General features: G+C 39.3%; 1 protein-coding gene across 1 annotated transcript; it reads left to right on the top strand.

Annotated features, from left to right (window-relative positions):
* The first annotated feature begins 14,030 nt into the window (after positions 1-14,030).
* Positions 14,031-18,481, top strand: LOC100588197 (cancer/testis antigen family 45 member A5). Its single transcript, XM_030806524.1, is given in 5 exon segments — positions 14,031-14,199; positions 16,442-16,690; positions 17,067-17,137; positions 17,139-17,161; positions 18,382-18,481. Coding segments are annotated over 5 exon segments (612 nt in total).
* Positions 18,482-21,154: the final 2,673 nt, after the last annotated feature.

Below are 21,154 nucleotides of genomic sequence, written 5' to 3'. Positions count from 1 at the left end.
GTGGCTGTGCGGTATTCTAATGTTTGAATGTGTTACAAATGTTCAAACACTGATAGGCTCTTCAGGTTGTTTCCAATATTAAATCACATTGTGGTGAATATACTTGTACATATAATGAGTTTTTATTCTACAGCGTTCCTAGCAATACAATTGCTGGATCAGAGGGTATTTTTTATTTTCAGTTCAGTAGTTAGTGCCAAATTGTCCTCTAGAAATCTTTGCCCAGTATGCTTCCACATATAATGTATGAGAATGATTATTTACCAAACCCATGCCAATACTGGGTATTAAACTTTTGAAATCTGATCATGTGAAAGTGAATAAATGGTATCTTGCATTTTAATGAAGTTCTAATGCATTTTAATGAAGGTCTAGTACATTTTAATGAAGGAGATGGAACACATTTTCATGTTTATTGATTACTGATATTTCCTGTGAAATGTGTAGTCATGTTCTGTTTTCTATTAGGTGATATGTGTTCTATTGATTTGTATGAGCTTTTTGTAAGCTAAGAAAATTGGTCCATTGTCATGTTTAATAATATTTTCCTAAGTTTTATTTATGTAGTTAAACTTAGTCTTTACAGCTTCTGAGATTTTGCCTTGCTTAGAAAGGCCACCTTTGCATTTAAGAATAAATTTACTGTATTTTTCCAATATTTTAAAGGGTTTTTTTTCAACTTTTAAATCTTTGATTCATTTGGAATTTGTCTAGGTAGTAGGAGTGAGGAGAGGATTCAACATTTTTCTCTCAAATAGCAATCTATTCTAACCCCATTTATTAACTTTTTCAACACTGATTGGAAAAACCATCATCCTCATTCATATACCAAATTTCCATATGTCTGGTTAGATATGCTTCTGGGTTCTGTAGTCTGTTGCAAAAAATACGAGTCTTTTAATTATTTTAAATTGTTATACATTTTCGTCTTGGGTATTGCTAGTCCATACCTCATTTTTAGGAATTTTTTCTAGTTACTGCATGTTTATTTTTTTCATATCATTTTGTCCAAATCTAAAATTATATTTTCCCTGAAATTTAATTTTGAAAAATTTCCAATCTACAGAAAATATGAAAGAATAGTAGGATGGACACCAGTATACTTTTCATTTAGGTTCACCATTTTTAACATTTTACCACTGTTGCTTTTGCTCTCTCCAAATGTGCTTTTCTTCCCCTCCTGATTGATTCGAGCTAAGTTGCAAACTTCATCATCACACTTCAGGACATAAATATGTCAGCGTGCCTTTCCTGCAAGAGTGACGAGTTTCTCCCATTTAACCACAATTCCATTATCACAGGTAAAAAATGGATCAACCACCCAACGTTTCATATTCATATTTCCCCATGTATCCCCTAAATAGCTTTTATAGCTGTCCCCACCAACGTTCACAAATTACATTATTAGTGTGTCTCCATAGTCTCTTTTCAAGTCTGTCTACCTCTTTTTTAAACTGGTATTTTCTCTAGACAAACTTTATTTTTTAGAACTGTTTTAGATTTATGGAGAAAATGGGAAGATAGTACAGAGAATTCCCACATACCCCATACTCAATTTCCTCTATTAACATGTTAGCATGAGGCATTTGACACAATGAGCCAATGTCAATACATTATTATTAGTAGTAGTAGTATTGGTATTACTGGAGTGCAATGGCGTGATCTCGGCTCACTGCAACCTCCGCCTCCCAGGTTCAAGCAATTCTCCTGCCTCAGCCTCCCGACTAGCTGGGAGTACAGGCATGCAGCACCACGCCTGGCTAATTTTGTATTTTTAGTAGAGACGGGGTTTCTCTGTGTTGGTCAGGTTGGTCTCAAACTCCTGACCTCAGGTGATCCACCCGTCTTGGCCTCCCAAAGTGCTGGGATTACAGACGTGAGCCAACGTGCCTGGCCTAATACATTATTATTAACTAAAGTCCATACTTTATTCAGATTTCCTTTTTTTTTTTTTTTTTTTTTTTTTTTTGAGATGGAGTCTCTCTGTTGCCCAGGCTGGAGTGCAGTGGCGCGATCTCGGCTCACTGCAAGCTCTGCCTCCCGGGTTCACGCCATCCTCCTGCCTCAGCCTCCCGAGTAGCTGGGACTACAGGTGCCCATCACCATGCCCGGCTAATTTTTTGTATTTTTAGTAGAGACGGGGTTTCACCGTGTTAGCCGGGATGTTCTTGATTTCCTCACCTCGTGATCCGCCTGCCTCAGCCTCCCAAAGGGCTGGGATTATAGGTGTGAGCCACCGCATCCAGCCCCTTTGGTTTTACCTAGTATCCTTTTTGTGTTCTAGGATTCCATCAAGAGGACCACATTACGTTTAGTCATCATGTCTTGGCTCCTCTTGGCTGTGACAGTTTCTTAGACTTTCCTTGTTTTTTATGATCTTGATAGTTTTCAGGAGTGCTGGTCAGGTATTTTGTAGAATCTTCCTCTACTGGGATTTGTTTGATGATTCTTCGGTTATTAAACTGGAATTGTGTGTGTTTTTGGAGGAAGACCACTAAGGTAAAGTGCTATTCTTATCACATCATATCAAGGACACATTTATACTGCTGATGTTAATCTTGATCACCTGGCTGAGGTAGTGTTTGTCAGGTTTCCCCACTGTAAAGTACTGTTTTTTCCCCTTTCCATACTGTACTTTTTGGAAGGAAGTCACTCTGCACAGCCCACACATAAGGAGTGATATGTTGTGCTCCACCTCCTTGAGGACAGAGTATCTACATAACTTATTTGGAATTCTTCTGCATGGGAGATATGCGTCTTCTCCCCCATTTATTTTTATGAGTTTGGACTCATACCTTGCTTTATCCTTTAATACTATATCTTGTTGAAATTGTTCCAGGTTCAGACATTGGTAGCTTTTTCAGCAAACTCCTGTGTCCCTTTGACATATTCCCATCATTGTCATTTTGGGTTTTCTGTTTTTTTTTTTTTATTTGAGTACTTCCTTCCTGGCACTACAAAGATGTTCTGGGCTTGTGTTGTATATTTCCTTCCACAGTCCTGGAATCAGCCATTTCTCCAAGGAGCCTGGTTCCTTTCATTGAAGAATGATATTACAAACCAAGATCTGGCCACTAGGTTCGCTCATTGCTGCTGACGTTTCATTGCCTCTAGGCCTTTTCAGCAGACAGATCAAGGAAATATATGTGTGCATACTAACCTGTGCATTTATGCCTAAGTGTAAATATGTAACATCTGTATTTCTATTAAATGAAACATGAGTTCATACTGATGTTCAATCCATTACCACATAGATCATTCTAACCTCTTCCCTTTGCGTATCTGTAAACCTCCACTGCAACTGAGAAACCCGACTCCTACCATCAGCTCTCTTCTTGCTTCAATTGTTTAATTCCAGTATACCTATAAACTGGCTTCAGAATTGTTAACCCTTTCCCCCACAAGAAACAACTTTATCAACTAGAGCACAGTGATTATGTAGCTTTGTTGGTTGTTCATTTGTTGCCATTAGTTTCACAGGCTACTCATTTTGAAAGTTACTTAGGTCAGGACCTTTTCCCTCACTTCCTTTGGTGAGATTGTTTCATAAATTTGTGATAAACTTAGATTGTTTTGTCACATTCTATGTTCCATTTTGGTATTCTCCTGACCTCCCAAATGGTTTTTAAAAATGTGTGTACATTAAGGTTCACTTTTTGTTTCTGGAAGTTCAGTGGGTTTTGATGGATTCATAATGTTATGTATCCACAATTGTATTATCACATAGAATCGTTTCACAGCCATAAGAATCCCTGTGCTTCACATATTTATCCCTCCCTCCCCTTCTGCTGAGCCTCTGTTAACTACTGATCTTTTTAGTGTCTCTATAGTTTTGCCTTTTCCAGAATGTCATGTGGTTGGAATCATGCAGTATGTAGTCTTTTTAGACTGGCTTCTTTCACTTAGCAATATGCATTCAGGGTTCCTCCATTTCTCTCAGAAGTTTGATAATTCATTTCTTCTTATCTCTGAATAATAGTTTTATTGTATGGATGTTCCCACACTTTGTTTATCCATTCACCTATTGAAGGACATCTTGGTTGCTGCCAGTCTTTGCTGGTTATGAATAAATCTTCCATAAACATTCACATACAGGTTTTTGTGTGGACAGGATTTTTCAAATTGGTTGGGTGTAAATACCGAGGAGCAGAATTGCTGGGTCATATGATAAGTTTAAGTTCAGCTTTATAAGAAATTGCCAAGCTGAATGTGGTGGCTCATGCCTATAATCCCAGTACCTTGAAAGGCCAAGACGGGTGATCACTTGAGCCCAGAAATTCGAGACCAGCCTGGGCAATATGGTGAAACCCCGTCTCTACATAAAATACAAAAAAAATTAGCCAGTCATGGTGGTGCATGTCTGTAGTCCCAGCTACTCAGGAGACTGAAGTGGGAGGATTGCTTGAGCCCAGGAGTTCCAGGCTGCAGTGACCCGTGTTGGCATCACTGCATTCCAGCCTGGATAGCAGAGTGAGACCGTCTCAAAAAATAAAATAAAATAAATAAAAAATAAAAAAATTGCCAAACTGCCATCCAAAGTGGCTGTACCATTTTGCATTCCTATCAGCAATGGATGAGAGTTCATGTTGCTCCATGTCTTTGCCAGCAATTGGTATTGTCAGTTTTTGAATTTTAGTTATTAATAGGTGTGTAGTGCTATTTCTTTGTTTTAATTTGCAGTTCTTAAACAACAAATGATGTTAAGCATCTTATGTGCTTATCTGCCATCTCCATTTCTCCTGTGATGAGGTATCTGTTCAGGTCTTTTGCCCATTTTAAAATTGGTTTGTTTGCTTAATTGTTGAGTTGTAAGACTTCTTTGTATATTTTGAATACAATCCTTTACAGATGTGGGTTTTGCAAATATTTTCTCCCGGTCAATGGCTTCTGTTTTCATTCTCATAACAGTGTCTATCACAGATAAATTTTAATTGTAGTGAAGTTCAACTTATCAAGTTTCTCTTTCATGGATCATGCTTTTGGTGTTGAATTTAAAAGTTCACTTTCAAACCTAAGCTCATCTAGATATTCTCCTATGTTTCCATTCAAAGGTTTTGTAGGTTTTCATTTTACATTTAGATCTATAATCCATTTGAAGTTAATTTTTGCAAAAGGTGTAAATAAGATCTGTGTCTAGGTTCCTTTTTTTTTTCATATGGACATCCACTTGTCCTAGCACCATTTGTTGAGAAGACTGCTTTCTTCATTGCTTTGCTTTTGTTCCTTTGTCAAAAACCAATTGACTGCATATGTGTGGATCTATTTCTGGGCTGTCTACTTTGTTCCCTTGGTTGATGTGTCTGTTGCCAGTCCCACAGTGTCTTGATCATTGTACCTTAATACTATGTCTTGAAATTCAGTAGTATGAGTACTCCAAGTTTGTTGTTATTTTTCAGTATCGTGTTGGCTATTCAGGGTCTTTCCTGTTTCCTTAGAAGCTTTATAATCTGTTTGTCAATATCTCTAAGATAGTTTGCTGGGATTTTGATGTTGATTGCCTTGAATCTATAGATCACTCTGGGAAGGACTGACAATAATATTGCATCTTCCAGTTTGTGAAGGTGGAATAGCTTTCCATTTATATAGACCTTGTAGTTTTCCACATGTAGATCCTGTACATATTTGGTTTGGATTATACATATTTCATTATTTTGGCCAGGCATGGTGGCTCACGCCTGTAATCCCAGCACTTGGGAGGCCAAGGTGGGTGGATCACCTGAGGTTAGGAGTTCAAGACCAGCCTGGCCAACATGGTGAAAACCTGTTTCTACTAAAAATACAAAAAAAAATTAGCCAGGTGTGGTGGGGGGGCACATGTAATCCCAGCTACTTGGGAGGCTGAGGCAGGAGAATCGCTTGAACCCGGGAGGTGGAGGTTACAGTGAGCCGAGATCATGCCATTGCACTCCAGCCTGGGCAACAAGAGCGAAACTCCATCTCATATTTCATTATTTTGGTGCTCTTGTGAATGACATTGCCTTTAAATTTCAAATTCCAATTATTGGAATTTAGGAAAGTAATCCAATTTGTATATTAACCTTGTATCCTACTCCTTGTTATCATTTTTAAAATTCAGGAATGGATCTTGAATTTTGTCAAGTGCATTTTTGGAATATATTGAAATAACCATATATATTTTTTCTTTTACATATTAAAATGGCGAATTACAAGAATAGATTTTCAAATGTTGACCCATCTTTGCATTCATCAGATGAAGTAAGTATTCATTAAAAATAACAGCTTGCTAGGATTTTGGTTTTTAAATTTCCCCTAATGTTAGTTCTGCTTTTATGATAATTTCTTTAAACCACAGATTCATTAAAAGGAAGAGAATTCTGCTACAAGTTAGGCTTATTTTTTTCCTGATTGTTAAAGGGTACTGACCTTTTGCTCTGCCATAATTTATATGCCTTTCTTTTTGTAGTCAAATGCATTAACTATACAGAGCATATGTATAAGATGAAACTTAATAAAAGGGGCATGCCATCAAATGTAAGATGAGAGTATTATCAATGCCATCGCAGTAAATTTTTCTGTTTAGCACTTTTTGTATCCTGTTGAAGAAATATTTTTCTATTTTGAAATCTTAAATTCTTCTATAATTTCTTCTAAAGTCTTATTAATTTTTTCTTTCACACTGAAGTACTTAATCCATTTGAAATTGCTTTTTAAAAAATATGATATAAGAAAGAAATCCAACGGCATTATTTTTCACATATATTGCCAGTTGTCCCAGTGCTGTCCACTACTACATGATCTATTCTTTCCTCCAATCACGTTCAATGATACCTCTGAAATGTGTCAAATTTCTACATATTCAGAGGACTCTTTCTGGGCTCTGCTATTCTATTTTCATTGTTCAATTCATGTACCTCTGCATTCATATCACACTGTCATTATTATTAAAGGTTAATAATGTCTTGAAAACAGCAAGGCATTTCCCCCTAATTTGTTCTTCTTCATGTTTATCTTGACTGTTCTTGAGAATTTACTTTTCCATATACATTTTATTTATTTATTTATTGAGACAGAATCTCTGTCACCCAGTCTGGAATGCAGTGGCGTGATCTCGGCTCACTACAACCTCTGTCACCTGGGTTCAAGCGATTCTCCTGCCTCAGCCTCCCAAGTAACTGGGATTACAGGCGCCTGCCACCGTGTCTGGCTAATTTTTGATGTTTTAGTAGAGATGGGGTTTCACTATATTGGCCAGGCTGGTCTTGAACTCCTGACTTCGTGATCCACCCGCCTCGGCCTCCCAAAGCGCTGGTATTACAGGCGTGAGCCACCACGCCTGGCCTTATTTATTTATGTATTTATTTAGACAGAGTCTTGCTCTGTCACCCAGGCTGGAGAGCAGTGGTGCAATCTCAGCTCACTGCAACCTCCGCCTCCCAGGTTCAAGTGATTCTCGTGTCTCAGCCTCCCGAGTAGTTGGGACTACAGGCACGCACCACCATGCCCTGCTAATTTTTGTATTTTTAATAAAGATAGGGTTTCACCATGTTGGCCAGGCTGGTCTCAAACTCCTGACCTCAGGTGATCCGCCCACCTCGGCCTCCCAAAGTGCTGGGATTATAGGTGTGAGCCACTGCACCCAGCCCATATACATTTTAGAATCAGCTTGTCAAGTTCCATGAAAAGAATGTGTTGGGATCTTTGTCATTTTAGTGAATTTATACGTTAATCTGGAGAGGGGGATGGACATTGAGTCCTCCTATCCATAGTGTAGCCCCCCTTTTAAGTTTTCTCTGATGTCTTCCAGTACATTTTTATAATTATCTGCATATTGGTTGGTATACCTCCTTATATTCATTTTATATATATACATACACATACTTCATATATATAGTCCATATGTATTCCATATATATGATATATATTTCTACATATATATCTTTATATGCTTATTCCTTATATAGTTTTGCTAATGTTACCTTAAAAAGTTACATTTCCTAAGTTTCTTGGTACTCTTATATAGAAACACAGTTAATTTTTATATTCTGATTTTATATCTAGCCACCTTGTTAAGTTCTTCGTCTATAGACTACTTTGAGCTTTTAGTTTAGACAAATAATTTATCTCAGGATGCAAGCTAGGAATTATCATAATGCAGTGTTGAATAGAAGTGGCACTAATGGGCATCCTTGTCTTGTTCTTGATTTTACAAAGAATATTTTTAATTTTTAATCACTAGCAATAATGCACACTGTAGATTTTTGGTAGATTCACTTAATGCTTTTACTTTTGTCCTTTATGAAACTATTGTGTTTCATTGCATGTATTTTCTACATTGATTTATTTTTCTCCAGCTTTATTAAGGTATAATTGACAAATAAAACTTGTATATTTTTACTGTGTACAACATGAGGTTTTGATATATGTATATATCATTAAATGATTAAATCAAGCAAATTAATGTACCCGTCACGTCATATACTTATTGTTTTGTGGTGAGAACATTTAAAGTATACTCTCTTAGCAACTTTCAAGTATACAATCTATTGTTATTAACTATAGTCACCATGCTATACAATAAGTTTCCAGAACTTATTTGCTTTTGTTGTCTGTGCTTTTGGGGTCTTATCCAAAAAAGTATTGCCCAGAACAATGCTAAGAAACTTTTCCTCTATGTTTTCTTGTAAGAGTTTTACAATTTCAGGTCTTATGTTTAAGTCTTTAATCCACGTTGAGTTGATTTTTGTATATATTGAGAGATCAGCGTCCAATTTCATTCTTTCAGACTCAAATTCAAATGCATACATGGCATCTCCACTTGCTTGTCCAAGAAACATTTAAAATTCAACCCATTCCATGTGTTTAAACTGAACTCCTGAACTGTCTCTCCCAAAAAACCTTCTCTACATACAGCAGTTGCCAACTCAGTTAATGACACCATACAGTGATGTACTGGTAAAACTGTAACAATTCTCTATCCACAGGTGTGTGTAGGGTGGTAGGGTAGAGAAGCCCTTGTTTGTAGTGTTTGCAGATTACTATGTTGTGTAAATTAATTCTGACTTGGCTAATGTCGAGCTATCAACATGCGGATATTGAACACTGAGTCAGGAAGAGTTGGGCACAATCTGCTTTTGCAAGCTGTGTGCTGGCTCCTAAACACTCCTGGCCCTACTATTTACCCAGTGGTTCAGGCAAAAAACCTTACAATCACTGTCATTTCTCTTTTATTCTTCTCTCACATTCAATCTCTTAGCAACTCCAGGCAACTTTATGTCTAACATAATCCTCAAACATCACCATTTCTCTCCACCCCTCTAGTCGACTCTGCCATGATCAATCACTGGGTGACTATGCTATCTCCATGTTTCCCATTCTTGCCCCCATCAACACATACTCTCTAACCCTGCAGCCAGGTCAGCATGTTGGCACATAAATCACATCATGCCATGTGCCTCCTGAAAACCTGTCCTCAACTCTCCTAAGTACTCAGAACAGATCCTGAACTCCTGGCTCTGGTCTGCACGGCCTGCCCTCCATCACCCTCTCCTAAAGTGGGTCCCATCCATCTCCTCCTGACTCTCTGCCTCTGTCCTTCACCTCGTAGTGCTCGGTCCATCCCCACTCCAGTCCCTACCCTTGGCCTCACCACAACCTGGAACTCTCTCTCTGCCTCTGCACAGGCAGCTCTGCTTCTTCCTTCAACCCTGCCCAAGGGCACCTCCTCAGAAGGCCCTGTCCAACCAGCTACAGCCCCCGGGGCTCCCTCTGCTGCTGTCTCCCACAGGCCTGTGGACTGCTTCCACACCACCAGCCCAGCGCTGTTTCTTTCATTTGCTCATTGTACATGTACTGTCTGACTGCCCCATGAGGATGTGAGCTCCACAAGGGGAGGGAACATTGCTCTCTGGGCTGTTTGCTACTGATTTCCAGCTCCTAGCACGCTGCCTGCCACAAATGATGAATAAATGAAAGAAGTGTCAGGCCTGGAGTGAAAAGAAAGTCACTTTTCTGGAAATGAAGGATGAGGAAGATCATACACTAAAAGGGATTTTTGGTGATGGAGTGCGTATAGAACTTTCAGCACTAATGGCCACCTCTATTTTCTCAGAATATATTTGATGTAGACAGGAGGCAGGTCAAGGTGTATCCAAGTTGTCTGGCTTCCAGTTTAGAAAAGGACACAAAATTATATGCAAGTTTCAGAAATCATGACATCATGTGAGACTTTCAGCTCATCAACTTGTAAAAGGCAAAAAGGCAATGTTAAATGAAGAGTATCTTGGCCGGGCATGGTGATTCACACCTGTAATCTCCGCACTTTGGGAGGCCGAGGTGGGAGGATCACTTGAGCCCAGGAGTTCAAGACCAGCCCGAGCAACATGGTGAAACCCCATCTCTACAAAAATACAAAAATTAGCTGGGGGTGGTGGCACATGCCTGTAGTCCCAGCTACTAGGGAGGCTGAGGCAGGAGGACTGCTTGAGCATAGAAGGTTAAGGCTGCAGTGAGCCATGACCATGAGCATGCCACTGCACTCCAGCCTGGGTGACAGAGCAAGACCCTGTCTCAAAATAAATAAATAAATAAATAAATTAATGAAAAGAGTACCAGGAATTTATGAATGTTCATTAGTTGTATAGTTTTACTCGATTTCTGTATGTATGGATAGTGCCAGGAAGTTAAGAGGTAGTTTTGTTGTATTATTTTTTATGAGCTCAATTTTTCAGGTCTGAGATTTCTGTCTGGTTTATCATTTTACTTTATGAAATAATAATTTCCTAGAAAGTACAGAGTACAGTGACATCCCTGTGGGGGTGAAGAAATACACCTGCCTTGCAGCTCAACCATTTAATTTGCAAGTTTCAGAAATCATGACATCATGTGAGACTTTTTATGTGAAACCACTTAATTTGGTTTCCAGATGCTACTGTCATTTGTGATGTCCATGAGGAGAAGATGGAAGTGGTCAAACTCCACCTGATGATTCCTTGTCAAAATCTGCTCCACCAGAGGTTATAAACACGGTAGGATATGGTATTCTACCCAACTAACTGAATTATCTGTTTAATGAATTAACTAGTCTCAGCAAATATGGGCTGATTCAGAAAGCTGGTAGTAGTGTGCACTTTTCGGTCTTATGTGCGTTTGCACCCTCAATTATCTCTGTATTTGCTGGAGGGTATCATTCCATGAGAGTTCATTTTTCATTAAATTTTTAAATTGTGGGAAAAAATACATGGCATATGACCTACCATCTTAACCATTTTTAAGTGTGCAGTTCAATGGTGTTAAGTATATTAACATTGTTGTGAAACAGATCTCCAGAACTTTTTCATCTTGCAATCATCTGAAATAAATTCTCATGGAATGGAGTAAAGTCAGAGTCCAGGTATATTTGATGTGATTATTAGCCATTTGAGTATGACTCCTATGAAGTGCCTATTCAGCTTTTCCCCCCAAATTTTATTGGGATGTTTGTTTTTTAGAAATGCATTTGTAGTTCTGGATATATTCTGGAGTCCACTCATTTGTTGCCAGATCTATATGCATATATGTGTGTAATTAATATATATTTTTATATATAACCTATACTATATACTGCATAATGTATAATCTACAAACATGCTTTGGTTTTTCAGTCTGTTAATAGTGTCTTTGAGGAACGGAAGTTTTCCATTTAATTATGTCTAATTAAACAGTTCATTCTTTATGGTTAGTGCTTGTTTATCCTCATTAAAAACATCTTTGCCTATTCTATAGTTGTGAAGACAATATCTTAAGTGTTTACTAGATTGTCTATCCATCTTTAATAAAGTTTTGTGGAGTGGGAAGAGGTAAGAGTCAAGGTTTGTATTTTCCCTGCATTTATCAAGTGCATTTATTAAAAGCACTGTCCTTTCCACAATGATTTACAGCTGTTCTGTATTTTGTATTTCCAGATTGTTTTTGTCCTCTGTGTCCTCTTCCCTTGGTGTATTTGCTTGTCATTGCTCCAATACCACACTGTTTTAATTACTCTACCTTTATAGTAAATTTCATATATAGTAGTGCAAATCTACTTAGTTCTTTTTCTTAAAAAAAACTGACTTTCCTTTGGCTTAAAAAAACTTGGCTTCTCCAAATCTTCAATTTGCATATACTTAAAAAATGATCTGCTTGTCAATTTTCAGAAAAGCTTTTGTTAACATGGTGGAATTTTAAACATGATTGCTATGATCATTCTGAGAGACTTGACAATAATGTCTGTTAATAATGTCTTCCGGCCGGGCGCGGTGGCTCGCGCCTGTATTCCCAGCACTTTGGGAGGCCGAGGCAGGCGGATCACTTGAGGTCAGGAGCTCGAGACCAGTATGGCTAACATAGTGAAACCCCGTCTCTACTAAAAATAGAAAAATTAGCCAGGCGTCATGGCAGGTGCCTGTAATCCCAGCTATTCGGGAGGCTAAAGCAGGAAAATCTCTTGAACTCGGGAGGTGGAGGTCGCAGTGAGCAGAGACTGTGCCACTCCACTCTAGCCTACTCTTCCAATGCATGGAAAGAATATTTTTCTCCATTTACTGCAGTCTTGAATTTCTCTGAGTGATGTTTTATAATTTTTGTGTAGTACTCTAGCACATCTTGATTAGATTTATTCCTAAATATTTGATGTTTTGGAACTGTTTTTAATGGCATTTGAAATCTCATATTCTAATTATTTGTTGCTATTAATTACACAGAAATGCCATTGGTTTTTATTATATCCAATAGGTTGACTAAATTTGCTTATTGACCATAATGATTTTATTCTTCTGCATTTTCTATGTACAGAACAATGTCATCTGTGAATGGCATGTAAATCACATCATGGTATGTAACTCCTGAAAACCCATCCTTAACTCTCCTAAGCAGTCAGAACCGACTGTGAACCAGCTTTGGTCTGCGAGGTTATTTCTTTCCAAATTTTAAACGTATTATATTTTCCTGATGCTACAGCACTTTTTAGAACCTCCAGTAAATTGTTGAATGGATAGTGGACATCTTTGTCTTGTTTTTAAACTCAGGGAGAAAATACTGGTATGTCACTATGAAGTATGGCATTTACTATTTTTTTGTACATATGCTAACCAGAATGGGAAAGTTGCCCTTTTTTCTAAGTTGGTGATAGTTTTTATCATGAATGGACTTTAAACATTGACCATGTATGAAAATGATCATGTGGTGTTTCCCTTGGTTTTTGTTGTTGTTGTTGTTAATATGGTGCATTACATTTATTGATTTTCAAATGTTAAATCAATGTTGCCTTTCTACAATATACTCCACCATGGCTGATGTATGTCCTTTTTAAGTACTATTGCATTTTATTTGCTCACGTTTAGTTTGAATTTTTTGTGTCTTAAGTTCAGGGGTGATCTTGGCTTGTATTTTGGCTTCATCTTGTAGTTTTTCTTTCTTCTAAAGTCCTTGTCAGATGTTGTTATCAGTTTTGTATCAATCTTCTAAAATCCTTTGCTTTGTCCTCATTTTTCCTAATAAGGGTTAATACAGATTTGTTTATACATCTATTTGAATATATAATAAATATATAAATATATAATATACTTATATACTAATACATAAGTATAAGTATACATATATATTTATATAAGTATACATACTTATATATTAAACATATTATGTATAATATATAATATATATAATTTAAAATATAATGTATAATAAGGGTTAATACAGATTGGTTTATACATGTATTTTTCCTAATAAGGGTTAATACAGATTGGCTTATACATCTTTAAATAAGTAATAATATTTTTATCTATTTTTGGTTGATGACAGCTGCTTATTCCACAAGCATTCTGATTGATTTGGTTATACCATCTTTCTTCTGTTTTACTTAGTGTACATTAAAATTAGGTTTCTTTTCCTGAGAACAGAGTGTTTGTTGAGACTTGGTAAATCTTGGCTCATGATTAAAAGTGAAATTAATGATTCAAAGTCTTGGTTGTATACACATATGCAGACTGTTTGCCATTTTGTGACTGTTAGATTTTTGTCGTGAATGGAGTATGTTCACTGATGTTTTTCAGGAAACAATGACCGATAAAACAGAGAAGGTGGCTGTAGATCCTGAAACCGTGTTTAAACGTCCCAGGGAATGTGACAGTCCTTCGTATCAGAAAAGGCAGAAGATGGCCCTGTTGGCAAGGAAACAAGGAGCAGGAGACAGTCTTACTGCAGGCTCTGCCATGTCCAAAGGAAAGAGTAAGTAAGCCTGTCCTCACCTGCTCTTCATGCTGTATCCAGTGCAGTCGGCCTCCTGCCTCATCCCCTCCAGAGAAACTGTCCTTGACAAGGTCAACAGTTTCAGCTGACATTGCCATTAATTTCTCAGCAGCATTTGACAGTTGTTCACTCGCTTCTTCATGAAAACCTTCTAGGATTTCCATTTTCCACAATTTTTTTTTAAATTTCTTGTCCGTATTGGTGAATCCCTATCATTTTTTTCTTGAGACGCAGTTTCGCTCTTCTCAGCCAGACTAGAGTGCAGTGGTGCAATCTCGGCTCACTGAAATCTCTGTCTCCTGAGTTCAAGTGATTCTCCTGCTGCAGCCTCCCAAGTAGCTGGGATTACAAGCAGCAGCCAACACACCCAGCTAATTTTTGTAACTTTAGTAGAGAGGGGGTTTCGCCATATTGACCAGGCTGGTCTCGAACTCCTCACCTCAGGTAATCCACCCACCTGAGCCTCCCAAAGTGCTGAGATTACAGGCACGAGCCACTGCACCCGACACCTGTCATTCTTTTTTCTACCTTTCTTTTTCTTCTCTTCTCTAAATACTGTAAAAAATTCCTGAACCCCAGCATCTCTCTCTCCTTCTATTCCACTCTGCCATGATCAATCACTGAGCTCCTGTGATACCTTCATGTTTCCCATTATTGTCCCCATCAAACACATACCCTCCAACCCTGCAGCCAGGTCATTATATTGGCATGTATATCACATCATGCCATGTCGCTCCTGAAAACCCATCCTCAACTCTCCTTAGCACTCAGAACCGACTGTGAACCAGCTTTGGTCTGCGAGGTTCTGCGTGGCCTGGCCTCCATCACCCTCTCCTCACATGGGCCCCATCATCTCCTGACTCTCTCTGCTTCTGTTCTTCACCCTGTAGTGCCTGGTCCGTCCCCACTCCAGCCCATATCCTTGGCCTCACCGCAACCTGGAACTCCCCCTCTGCCTCTGCGCAGGCAGCTCTGCTTCTTCCTTCAAGCCCTGCCCAAGGATACCTCCACAGAAGGCTCTGCCCAACCAGCGGCAGCTCCTGGAGCTCCCTCTGCTGCTGTTGCCCATGGGCCTGTGGACTGCTTCCCTACCACCAGCCCAACGCTGTTTGTTTCATTTGCTCATTGTGCACATACTGCCTGACCACCCCATGAGGATGTGAGCTCCACAAGGGCAGGGAATATTGCTCTCTGCGCTATTTACTGCTGATCCCCAGCTACTGGCACGCTGCCTGCCACAGACGATGAATAAATGAGAGGTGTCAGACCTGGAGTGAAAAGAAAGTCACTTTTCTGAGACAGAAAGGAAGGATGAGGAAAATCATACACTAAAAGGGATTTTTTGGTGATGGAGTACATATAGAACTTTCAGTAGTAGCCGGGCGCGGTGGCTCACGCTTGTAATCCCAGCACTTTGGGAGGCCGAGGCAGGCGGATCACGAGGTCAGGAGATCGAGACCACGGTGAAACCCCGTCTCTACTAAAAATACAAAAAATTAGCCGGGCGTGGTGGCGGGCGCCTGTAGTCCCAGCTACTCGGAGAGGCTGAGGCAGGAGAATGGCGTGAACCCGGGAGGCGGAGCTTGCAGCGAGCCGAGATTGCGCCACCGCACTCCAGCCTGGGCGACAGAGCAAGACTCTGTCTCAAAAAAAAAAAAAAAAAAAAAAAAAGAACTTTCAGTAGTAATGGCCGCCTCTATTTTCTCAGAATATATTTGATGTAGAGAGGAGGCCAGTTGAGGTGTATCCAAGTTGTCTGGCTTCTAGCTCAGTAAAACATGGCGGTTTGTAAGTGAATTTGAGAAATCATGATCTCAAGTGAGACTTGCTGCTTTCATCTTGTAAAGCATAACAAGCTGAAACTATCCCATGAGTACCAGGGATCTGTGAATGTTGCTTTAGAGTTGTACTGTCTTACTTGGTTTCCATATCTATTCATAGGGCGAGAAAATAAGAGGTAGTTTTATTGTATTATGTGTCCTGGCCTCAGTTTGTCAGGTCTGGTATTTCCTCCTGGTATATCCTCCCATTTATGAAATAAATAATTCCCTAGAAACTGAGGAGCACATAGATATACCCAGAGGCGTGATGAAACACACATATCTCACAGCTCAACTTCTCAGTTTGGTTTCCAGATCTGTCATTCATGAGGTCTATGTGGAGGGGAAAGAAAGTGGTCAAACACCAACTGATGGCTTTTAGTCAAAATTTGTTTCACCAGAGCTTATGACCGGAGATGCTATTCCACCCAGCCAACTGGATTCTCAGATTGATGACTTCACTGGTTTCAGCAAAGATGGGATGATGCAGAAACCTGGTAGCAATGCACCTATGGGAGGAAACATTACCAGCAGTTTCTCTGGAGATGACCTAGAAGGCAGAGAAACAGTCCCTTTTCCTAAAAGCCAAGAAGAAATTAATGCTGATATAAAACGTCAAGTAGTGAAGGAAATCTGATGCATTGGACGAAGTAGGTAGTGTAAGAGTGTCTGTTTTATAAAACTATAGGAAGTCTCTCTTTCTATGATTCAGAAGATATCCATGCTACCTGTTGAGGCTCAGTCTTTGCCAGAGTTGAGATTGCACATAATTTATGGTGGTTCCTCTTTTCTTTGACTACAACATAGTACACCTTTCGCTTTTCTTTTCTTACTTGGTTAGGGTTAAAAGTTTCATTGGTATGTATGTGCAGGTGTCTTTTTAATTATTTAGTTTTTGTATGTGCAGGTATCTTGATTTAAGCAATTGAAACCTTTTAGCCTATGAAGCATGATTGCTGAGATATAGATTCTCTTGTATTCTTCTTTATATTTGATAATACTGAAGGTTTTTTTAAACACCTTCAGAATATGAAAAAATCTTCAAATTGCTTTAAGGAGTGCAAGGACCTATAGAAGTCAAGAAACTATTTTTTTTAATCCATCATCAAGGAAGCAGCAAGGTGGGTAGAAATAGGAACTGTCCAATTTCTTTAAGCACTTGGGCCCAATAGAGTACTTGGGGTGAGTGTAGGGGAACAGCCCCTGCCTTGCGTTTCTCAGACCCTGGTCCTCACTCATAGTTATGGCTGTCTCCACAGTTACTTAGGCTAATGTTATCTGAATCTAACTCATTCTTCGAAGACTATGGAGACTTCCAATATCATCATAGTCTGAGGTGTGCATTGTCCCTCAATTGACACTCTTTGTATTTGCTAGACAACCTCCTTTTAAAAAATTTGTGTAGGGACATAGCAGATGCATGTATTTCTGGGGTATATGAGATATTGTGATACAGACAACAATGTGTAATAATCACATCAAGGTAAATGGGGTTTCTGTCTCTTCAAGCTTTTATCCTCTGCGTTACAGACAATCCAATTATACTCTTCATTATTTTTAAATGTACAATTAAATTATTACTGACAATAGTCACCCTATTGGGCTATGAAATACTACATCTTATTTGTTCTATTTTTCTACCTATTAATCACCCCCCTTCCCACACCCTGCACCCTCACTAATCTTCCCAGCCTCTGGTAACCGTCATTCTACTCTCTATCTCCATTAGTTCAGTTGTTTTACATTTTTGCTCCAACAAATAAGCGAGAACATGGGCAGTTTGTCTTTCTGTGCCTGGCTTATTTCACTTAACATAAGGACCTTTGATTCCATCCATGTTGTTGCAAATAACTGAATCTCATTCTTTTTTTTATGGCTGAACAGTACTCTATGGTGTATATGTACCATATTTTCTTTATCCATTCATCTGTTAGTGGACACTTAGGTTGCTTCCAAATCTTGGCTACTGTGAATGGTACTGCAACAAACATGGGAGTGCAGATATCTCTTTGGTACACTGACTTCCTTTCTCTTAGGTATATACCCAGCAATGGAATTGTTGGATCATATGATAGCTCCATTTTTAGTTTTTTGAGGAAACTCCATACTGTTCTTCATAGTTGTTGTAGTAATTTATATTCCCACCAACAGTGTATGAAGGTTCCCTTTTCTCCACACCCTTGCCAGCATTTGTTATTGCCCGCTAGACTACCTCTTACCATGCAGATGAATTTCTATTTCCATGCTGACTGTTTCTTCATCTTTCTATCCTTCACGGTGCTTCCTACAGCATAGGTTCTTTGGCTATCTTTTGGTTAATGACATGTCTCTTTCTTTTCAGATATATGAGCCAAGACTTTGTTCAGCTCCTTGAGAAGAAACTGGAACATATGATTTGGGAGTACTTGTCCATGGAGGATTATCACACCCCAAATGCATAATCTCATTAATGATTCAGGAGAGAAAAGGATCAGATTGCTGTTTTCTACAATGGAGCAGGATATTGCTGAAGTCTCCTGGCATATGTTACTGAATCTAATGGCCTTCCAGAGGCTAAGAAATTTCTGTTAGTGAAAGATATTCTGGGACAGAGGAGCAAAGATGGCTGAATAGGAACAGCTCCGGTCTACAGCTCCTAGCATGAGCGACGCAGAAGATGGGTGATTTCTGCATTTCCAACTGAGCTTTGAAGAGAGTAGCGGTTCTCCCAGCACACAGCTTGAGATCTGAGAACGGGCAGACTGCCTCCTCAAGTGGGTCCCTGACTCCCGAGTAGCCTAACTGGGAGGCACCCCCCAGTAGGGGCAGACTGACACCTCACACGGCCAGGTACTCCTCTGAGACAAAACTTCCAGAGGAATGATCAGGCAGCAGCATTTATGGTTCACCAATATCCGCTGTTCTGCAGCCACCAACTGCTGATACCCAGGCAAACAGGGTCTGGAGTGGACCTCTAGCAAACTCCAACAGACCTGCAGCTGAGAGTCCTGTCTGTTAGAAGGAAAACTAACAAACAGAAAGGACAGCCACACCAAAAACCCATCTGTACATCAACATCATCAAAGACCAAAGGTAGATAAAACCACAAAGATGGGAAAAAAACAGAGCAGAAAAACTGGAAACTCTAAAAATCAGAGCACCTCTCCTCCTCCAAAGGAACACAGCTCCTCACCAGCAACGGAACAAAGCCGGATGGAGAATGACTTTGACGAGTTGAGAGAAGAAGGCTTCAGACGATCAAAACTACTCCGAGCTACAGGAGGAAGTTCAGACCAATGGCAAAGAAGTTAAAAACTTTGAAAAAAAATTAGACGAATGTATAACTAAAATGACCAATGCAGAGAAGTGCTTAAAGGAGCAGATGGAGCTGAAAGCCAAGTTTCGAGAACTACGTGAAGAATACAGAAGCCTCAGTAGCCGATGCGATCAACTGGAAGAAAGGGTATCAGTGATGGAAGATGAAATGAATGAAATGAAGCGAGAAGGGAAGTTCTGAGAAAAAAAGAATAAAAAGAAACGAACAAAGCCTCCAGGAAATATGGGACTATGTGAAAAAACCAAACCTACGTCTGATTGGTGTACCTGAAAGTGACGGGGAGAATGGAACCAAATTGGAAAACACTCTGCAAGATATTATCCAGGAGAACTTCCCCAATCTAGCAAGGCAGGCCAACATTCAGATTCAGGAAATACAGAGAACGCCACAAAGATACTCCCCGAGAAGAGCAACTCCAAGACACATAATTGTCAGATTCACCAAAGTTGAAATGAAGGAAAAAATGTTAAGGGCGGCCAGAGAGAAAGGTCAGGTTACCCACAAAGGGAAGCCCATCAGACTAACAGCAGATCTCTCGGCAGAAACTCTACAAGCCAGAAGAGAGTGGGGGCCAATATTCAACATTCTTAAAGAAAAGAATTTTCAACCCAGAATTTCATATCCAGCCAAACTAAGCTTCATAAGTGAAGGAGAAATAAAATACTTTACAGACAAGCAAATGCTGAGTGATTTTGTCACCACCAGGCCTGCCCTAAAAGAGCTCCTGAAGGAAGCACTAAACATGGAAAGGAACAACCAGTACCAGCCACTGCAAAAACATGCCAAATTGTAAAGACCATCGAGGCTAGGAAGAAACCGCATCAACCAGTGAGCAAAATAACCAGCTAACATCATAATGACAGGATCAAATTCACACATAACAATATTAACTTTAAATGGAAATGGGCTAAATGCTCCAATTAAAAGACACAGACTGGCAAATTGGATAAAGAGTCAAGACCCATCAGTGTGCTGTATTCAGAAAACCCATCTCCTGCAGAGACACACATAGGCTCAAAATAAAGGGATGGAGGAAGATCTACCAAGCAAATGGAAAACAAAAAAAGGCAGGGGTTGCAATCCTAGTCTCTGATAAAACAGACTTTAAACCAACAAAGATCAAAAGAGACAAAGAAGGCCATTACATAATGGTAAAGGGATCAGTTCAACAAGAAGAGCTAACTATCCTAAATATATATGCACCCAATACAGGAGCACCCAGATTCATAAAGCAAGTCCTTAGAGACCTACAAAGAGACTTAGACTCCCACGCAATAATAATGGGAGACTTTAACACCCCACTGCCAACATTAGACAGGTCAACGAGACAGAAAGTTAACAAGGATACCCAGGAATTGAACTCAGCTCTGCACCAAGCAGACCTAATAGACATCTACAGAACTGTCCACCACAAATCAACAGAATATACATTCTTCTCAGCACCACATAGCACTTATTCCAAAACTGACCACATAGTTGGAAGTAAAGCACTCCTCAGCAAATGTAAAAGAATAGAAATTATAACAAACTGTCTCTCAGACCACAGTGCAATCAAACTAGAACTCAGGATTAAGAAACTCACTCAAAACCGCTCAACTACATGGAAACTGAACAGCCTGCTCCTGAATGACTACTGGGTACATAACAAAATGAAGGCAGAAATAAAGATGTTCTTTGAAACCAATGAGAACAAAGACACAACATACCAGAATCTCTGGGACACATTTAAAGCAGTGTGTAGAGGGAAGTTTACAGCAGTAAATGCCCACAAGAGAAAGCAGGAAAGATCTAAAATCAA

The sequence above is a fragment of the Nomascus leucogenys genome, chromosome X (assembly GCF_006542625.1).
Source record: "Nomascus leucogenys isolate Asia chromosome X, Asia_NLE_v1, whole genome shotgun sequence".
Taxonomy (NCBI): Eukaryota; Metazoa; Chordata; class Mammalia; order Primates; family Hylobatidae; genus Nomascus; species Nomascus leucogenys.
This window is presented reverse-complemented; position numbering and strand designations above follow the sequence as displayed.